Source organism: Ipomoea nil, unplaced genomic scaffold, assembly GCF_001879475.1.
Source record: "Ipomoea nil cultivar Tokyo-kokei standard unplaced genomic scaffold, Asagao_1.1 scaffold1179, whole genome shotgun sequence".
Lineage (NCBI taxonomy): Eukaryota > Viridiplantae > Streptophyta > Magnoliopsida > Solanales > Convolvulaceae > Ipomoea > Ipomoea nil.
In genome coordinates, this window is record NW_017617607.1 from 2068180 (window position 1) to 2076253 (window position 8074).

At 34.2% G+C, this 8074-nt stretch overlaps 1 protein-coding gene across 1 annotated transcript; it reads left to right on the forward strand.

Moving 5' to 3' along the window:
- The first annotated feature begins 1001 nt into the window (after positions 1-1001).
- LOC109183823 (protein FAR1-RELATED SEQUENCE 7-like) lies at positions 1002-4663 on the forward strand. The gene is made up of 6 exons (XM_019333882.1): positions 1002-1059; positions 1613-1690; positions 1937-2515; positions 2931-2964; positions 3560-4432; positions 4543-4663. Exons 1-6 carry the CDS (start codon positions 1002-1004, stop codon positions 4661-4663), a joined length of 1743 nt encoding a protein of 580 aa, XP_019189427.1.
- Positions 4664-8074: the final 3411 nt, after the last annotated feature.

Below are 8074 nucleotides of genomic sequence, written 5' to 3' on the forward strand. Positions count from 1 at the left end.
AGGGGATGTTGAGAGTTTATTTTTTTTTTTTTGGTAGGAGATGTTGAGAGTTTATGTCTTGATGCGAAGTAGTAGTATAGGTAGCTTGATCCACTTCCTCCTTAGTTATGGATTTTTTTTTTATATAAAAAAAATAATAAAAATTAGTGGAATAAGATGTATGCAGCAAAACGATAAATAATTTTGGGTTCTTTGGTGATAGAAAATGGGTCCACTCCCCTTTAAATTTTAGTCAAATATTTTGAACTTTCCACAATGTGTTGATATGTTCCTTTTGGAGAAAGTAGGCGGCTTTGCAGAGATTGGCGGTTTGTAGTCGGAGCATCGAGGTGTGAAACTTTGTATGCATTATGATAATATAAGCTGTGGAGATAGTAAAGAATACACGTTATTTGTCTCACGGAAGCGCAAGTGGAGATCAATTGGAAATATGTTTCGTTTGCATGAGCTAATTATTCTAGTGGCGGAAGAAAATGTATAATTGATTACAAAATTGTTCACAACCCATTACGCAAATGATTAAAATTAAAACAGGCTGGAGGAGACTTTTCTATTGATAGCAAATTATGTCGTGCAACCGTATGCACCATGCAAGGTGCATACGGTTGCAAAACGGTGTCGTTTTGTTAAAAAACGATACGGTTCGCATAAAAAAAATATTTTATTTTGGATGGCCGTTAACGACGTTGTACATAGCGTATTACGCATTCAAAGTTTTCATTCCCGGATTTTGGTAGTTTGGCCTTTGGATGTTAGTCTCTGTGAGATCGCAATCGCAGTCGCAAGGGTTTCACTACTGGAAATTATGAAATTTTCGACCACCTGAAAGTGATCTTAAATCAAATTAATACCAAATAGTGGTCGGAAATAGCAACAAAGGTTTTTCCGGATACCAAAAGTGGTCGGAACAAGGCTTTCGACTTGATTTAAGATCACTTTCAGGTGGTCGGAAATTTCATAATTTTCAATAGTGTTTTCTGATTTCATGTATGGATTATATGATGGATGAGGCAATAGATCATAGAGATCAAGCAGTTGATGGATTGCATACGGTTCCAGGTTTTTTTTTGCAGTTGGTTTTGTTGATTTTTGTTAATCTGTAATCGATATTTTGCAATTTTTTATGGTTTTGAGATCGTTTGCGTCTATTTTGATTGTTGCAGAGTGATATATTGTTTTTGGTGTTTATATTTAGTCTGATTTGTATACAATGTATGTGATGTTGGTGATTCTAGTCTGAGATTATTCATAATTTGTGGTGTTTATGTGTTTATGGTATTCTGAATGAATGAAATATATATCTATAATTTTTGAACTATATATCCAGAAATTGTGAGCTATATATCCAGAATTATAATACTATATATCCAGAATTTCTGAACTGATACTCTGTTCTGGATTGTATACAATGTATGTGATGTTGGTGATTTTAGTATGAGGTTATTCATAATTTGTGGTGTTTATGGGTTTATGGTATTCATAATGAATGAACTATATATGCATAATTATTCAACTATATATCCAAAAATTATGAGCTATATATCCAGAATTCTAATACTATATATCCAGAATTTCTAGTTGATACTCTGTTCTGGCTTGTAACATTATGCAGTCAGTGAAGATCTTGTTGCTGATTCATCAAGTTTAGATCCAATAGAGTTAGACATTGATGGTTCTTCTTCAATTCCAGGTTTATATGTAGTTTTATATGTTCATAATTCACACTGTTCAGCATTGTTATATTTTCATTATTTTTCCATGGAAAATGTTATTCCTTTGTAGAGCATGTCTGGATTTATTCCGCATTCCCCGCACCCCCTCTACTTAGGAATTATATTTTAATGGAATGTTTATTATTTGTTATACTTGAGGTTATATATTGCATTTGCAGTTGATGAAGATTTGGTTGGTGTTGTTGTAAGTAACGGGGTTGAAGTTTATGAGCTGTATAACAATTATGCATATAGAGTTGGTTTTAGTGTGAGGAAGGGTAATCAACGTTGCAAGGTATACAGTAAAACAGTTCAAATGAAGATGTTTATGTGTTCTAAAGCTGGTTTTAAGTTTAAGGCAAACACTGGTGTTAAGGCCTATTCAAAAATTGACATAAGGACAGGGTGTGGTGCATGTGTTCAGTTTGACGTGGGTAAGGATGGGTTGTGGACGGTTACAAAACACATAAAAGTGCACAACCATGAGTTATGTGCGGTAGACAAGAGTCATCTACTTCGTTCACATAGAAATGTTGGAGATAATCAGCTGTTATATTTAAAAGATTTGAAGAAGATTGGCGTTGCAATGGCAGATGGTATTAGGTTTTTGAAACATCAAGCAGGGGGGTCTCCATTAATTGGTTTCACTAACCGAGATGCTTATAATTCGATTGCTTCTGATACATTGAAGCGTTTGGATGGAACAGATTCGAACTCATTAATTGAAATATTTAGGAAGAGGCAGTCTATTGAGTCTGATTTTTTCTTCGATTTTGAAGTTGATTGCGATTTAAGATTGTGCAGTTTTTTTTTGGAGGGATGGTCAGATGAGACAGGATTACGAGTTGTTTGGGGATTTGTTAGTGCATGATACAACATATCGCACCAATAAATATGATATGATTTGTGGCCCTTTTGTAGGGATGAACCATCACTGCATGAATGTAATGTTTGGATGTGGTTTTTTGATGAATGAGAGGATAGAATCATTTGTGTGGTTGTTTAGAGCATTTTTAAGATCTATGGATGGGAAGTGTCCACAGTCTATCATCACAGATCAATGTGCATCCATGGCTGCTGCTATTTGTCATGTGTTTCCAACATCACGTCATCGTCTTTGCATATGGCATATTGGTGAGAATTCGAAGAAGCATATCAAGGCGTTAAGGAATAATAAGGATTTCTTGGATATGTTTAACTGTGTGTTGAAATACACAGATACTGAAGCTGGGTTTGAATTTTATTGGACAAGGTATGTCCACTACTTTTTTTTTTCTTTTTTTTTTTTTTCATTTTATTCATTATTATGTGGATACATAGTATTAGAATCATGGATATATAATATTAGAATTATGGATATATAGTATTAGGGGTCTGAACATGTAGTAGTAAAGTAAGGAGCTTCCTGCTTGTCTCTGAATTATATGCATTCAATTTATGGATTTATAGTATAGGAATTGTGGATATTTAATATTAGAATTATGGATATGTAGTATTATAATTATGGATATATAGTATTAGGTGTCTGAACATGTAGTAGTAAAGCATGGAACTTTCTGCTTGTCTCTGAATTATATGCATTCAATTTATGGATTTATAGTATTGGAATTGTGGATATATAGCATTAGAATTATGGCTATATAGTATTAGTTGTCTGAACATGTAGTAGTAAAACATGTAGCTTCCTGATTGTCTCTGAATTATATGCATTCAATTTATGGATTTATAGTATTGGAATTGTGGATATATAGCATTAGAGTTCTGAACATATGTTAGAGATGTGCTGATCTTGTTTTTTTTTTTTTTTCATTTCATAAACATTTGTGCTTGTGTCTTATCATTTTCAGGCTGGTGGCTGACTATAAGTGTCCGAAGAATACTTGGATACAAAAGCTTTATGACTATAGGGAGAAGTGGTGTCCAACATTTAACAAGGATTATTTTTCAGGGGGCATTTTATCGTCGCAAAGGAGTGAAACTACAAATCATTCGATTTCGAGAAGGCTGTCTAAGACTGCTGGTCTTTGTGATTTCTATTCATCATTTGTTAGTGTAATTTCTGAATGGAGAAGTAAAGAGAATGGTGAAGATTTTCGTTGTGCTCAAGGGGTACCCACTATGATGATGGAGCACGTGAGACTTCTTTTACATGCTAGAGATGTATATACCATTGAGATATATTATTTGTTTGAGGAACAATTTATGAAAGGCAATGTTTGTCATCAAGAAATGGTGTTGAATGATGGTTTTCACCTCAAGTATCATGTACGGCGTCCAGATATAGAAATTATAAGGCACGAAGTTAGTTTTAAGCTGGCCAACTTGGACATCTCTTGTGGTTGCAAGTTGATTTCTGAGTTGGGAATTTTATGCTGCCATTGCCTACGTATTCTTCATGTACATTGTGTTTCTAGTATCCCTGATAAATATATCATGAAAATGTGGACTAAAAAGGTGGCTGATGGTAGAAATATGAATATTGGTCCAATGTTTTATAAAGTTGGTGTTCCTCCTTCAATTTGGGTTGTTGAGATTAGTAGAAAATTTCAAAGATTGATTGCATCTAGTCAAGCAAACAGTGTAACTAGGCAGTTCTGTGATGAAGCAGTTGAGGATGCAAAGAAAAAGGTTGAAGCTGAGATTGGCTATGTGCATATTGGAGTGTGGTGTTTCATCTTCAAGTGGTGTCGTTCAAAATCCTTCAAACCGGAGATCAAAAGGTGAGCGTAATGTAAGGAGGAGTAGTGTTATTGAAAAGAAGTACAGTTTTGCAAGGGGGAGAAGGAGTGCTGCAAATAAAGTTGTGTCGAGTACAAAGGGTGCTGTTCAGTCGTTGGTTGTGGAAAGTCTATCCAAGATTGCCGGAGATGGGTACCTTGTACATCCAAGTTCTGGGAGTTCAGAGTTATCAGTTTAGTAATGATTTAGATGATAATGCAGTTGTAGATTGAGAGTGGGTTAATACAAGTTGTTACCTGTTTTGAGGATATCAATTTACAAGTTTTTGCACAGTGTATTCAAAATTTTAGTACTTGTTGTTTTGCAGGTTTACAGCTATATATCCATAATATTAAAGCTATATATCCATAATATTAAAGCTATACATCCATAATCTGAGAACTATATGTCCACAAATTATTGGACTTTTATGTCACAGTTGTAGAAATGTTCATAATTTTATATCAATATATCCACAATTTTAAAGCTATATGTCCATAATCTTAGAACTATAAAATCACAAATAGTTGAACATTATGTTTACACTTATGTAAAATGTTCATATTTTTATATCCTTTTGTCCATAATCTTAAAGCTATATATTCATAATCTGAGAACTATATATTCAGAAATTCTTGAAATTTATGTTTACAGTTGTAAAAATGTTCATAATTTTATATCCATTTATCCACAATTTTAAAGCTATATGTCCATAATCTTAGAACTATAAATTCACAAATAGTTGAACTTTATGTTTACACTTACAAAAAATATTCATAATTTTATATCCATATATTCATAATCTTAAACCTATATATCCATAATCTGAGAACTATATATTCAGAAATTCGTGAACTTCATAGATCAGAAATTGCAAAATTTGCAATAAAGTAGTTACAAAACAATTTTTGATCATAACAAAAAACATTGTTAGAAATCAGTGCTTGTACATTCAATGATCTTGTACATTTACTTCTTCTTGTCTTCAACCTTTGCAGCTTTTATGACTTCGGTTATGACGGTTTTCAATTTCGATGTGATGATACAAGTAGCGTACTTTGCCCTCAACTCATAAATGAAGTTAGCTTGTAAATTAAGAAAAATAAACAATTAGTTTATTGTAATTTTGTTATCTTTTTTTAATGTAGCTTGAATGTAATATATTTATGTTACTCTTACATTTGTGCGCATATTTTTTCTGAATCCAGGCTTCCAGTTTTTGAGAGCTCCGCCCATGTAAGCCTCCATATGTCGCATCACATATATGCCACAGTCGGTGACATTCTCAGTGTTCTTCCAATCCATTGCAAGGAACTCTACTGCCATGGTGTTCAACTTGGAAGCCAAGGGGGATTGTTCTGCTGCCAGGTACGCCTTGAATGCTTCAATCTGGTAAAAAATTAGCTCAATGTTCATAATGTTTTAAAGTCAATATATAGGTAACAATAAGGAGTTTATTATTATTATTATTATTATTATTATTATAATATAAGCTACCAATACATGTGGACAGTCTCTATATTTATCAAGCTCTGAAACACCAGATGGCAATTCTTTGTTGTCTATCACCTGAACTTTGGATTCCTTGACATTGATACACACAACAAAGTAGTGCCCATGGCGATGCAGTGGGAAAAATATCTAATTCCAAAACAAAGGTAAAGCGATGTTAATATTTATGGACATGATAAATTGAAAGTGGATGTGTGTAATAGATCTTACAAGGTCTGCATCATTGATTTCCAGGTTTCCAAAACTTGATATTTCATAGTTCAATCTATCATTGAAATTTTCCCTCTTTCTCTCGGCCAGGAGACTTTTAATCCAATCATCAGATGGATCAAGCTGTAGCTGTTTTTGAATATACAGAATGCAAAAATGAGTATTCAAAAGGCTTAGAGTACTATATATCCAAAATTTATAAGCTATACATCTAGAATTATAATGCTATATAGTCAGATTTTTAAAAATAGGCATCTGCATGTCAAAAATAACTTTTACATTTGGCAGTGTGGTGGAGAATACTCGTTTTGGTTCCCCAACAGCACGTTCCGTGTTCTTCAAAGTTAACCGCAAAGACCAAACATTCAAGAAGATTATATCCAGCTAGCCATTGCTCAAAGTTGAGAAGTGAGACCTTGTTAGGTAGTAGTCACCATAGCTGAACAACAACTCACTACAATACCAAAATAATAATAATAATAACAACAACAACAACAACAACAATAATAATAATAATATGAAATATTTAAGTAATTAAAAATTTGTTATAAATATGTGTGTTCAAACATACTTTTCCGGGTGTTCGTCAGACACACTCAAGAATGCATAGTTTGAGATTATTTTATCCCGGGGAGTTGCATTGTGTATAAACCTGCATTCTTTGTCCAGTATGGTGACCTCAGACAAAGAGGTTTGTTCTTGAATCTTCGCTGTGGTCTCTTCCTAACAGTTACGTCTTCAACATCAGACTCGCTTTCTTGCATGGCTCTGTTGTTTATATATCTACAATGTTAGAACTTTATATCCATAATCTTAAAGGTATATGTCCATAATCATAGAACTACACATTCACAGAATAGTAGAACTTTATGTTTACAGTTACGTAAAAATGTTAATAATTTTATATCTATATATCCACAATCTCAAAGCTATATGTCCATAATCTTAGAACTATAAAATCACAAATATCCACATATCCATAATCTTAAAATGTTCACAGTTCTAAAAATGTTCATAATTTTATATCTATATATCCACAATCTCAAAGCTATATGTCCATAATCTTAGAACTATAAAATCACAAATATCCACATATCCATAATATTAGAACTATAAATTCATAATGTTAAAGCTAAATGTAAATAAAAAAGTGTCAATTTACCCATCAAAGTCATCAACATCAGCATCAGCAGCAGGGTTTACAGGTGTGGTATGATGAACATATCTTTGAAATGGAACTCTAACAAGTGGAGGAGTTACTTCTTCTCCCAAAGATGTTGACAGTCCTGCATCTTTTCCAATTTTTTGAACCAAAGCATCCAATGGTTCTTCCTCAGAAACTGCTTGCTCTGTTACATGTTCACGTGGCTGCGGCTGGGATGCAGAAATTGCTTGCTCTGTTACTTATTCATGTGGCTGCGACTGGGATGCAGAGCGGTGTATCCCCAAATCAAATGATGGAGGTTCAAATTCCATGGTTCTTGTTGTCTTCTGAAATGCTTCCACTAATGAATCCACTGCCGCTGTGAAGGTTTCACTCCCAAAGAATATGTCATCCAGCTGAGAGGCAGTTGGAACGGAAGTCGATTCAATTGCACTTGCAGCACCTAGCATGTTTGATATCCCTGAGAATGCTTTCTTCATCACTTCAATAGGTGCACCCTGCTTTCCAATTTCAGACATAGCTTCACCGAACTCCAGAACATTTGATGTTAGCTTTTGGAGCACACGGGTCACCCTGTCAACACTTGAGAGTGGCTCATTTGTAGGTGGAGTCGGTGTTGCTGTAGCAGGAGTAGAAGAAGTAGTAGCCTGTGAGGTGGTAGCAGCAACAGTACATGCAGGTCGTGGCAGTGAGGTGGTAGCAGCAGCAGTACATGCAGGTTGTCGCAGTGAGGTGGTAGCAGCACTCCTTGGCTTCT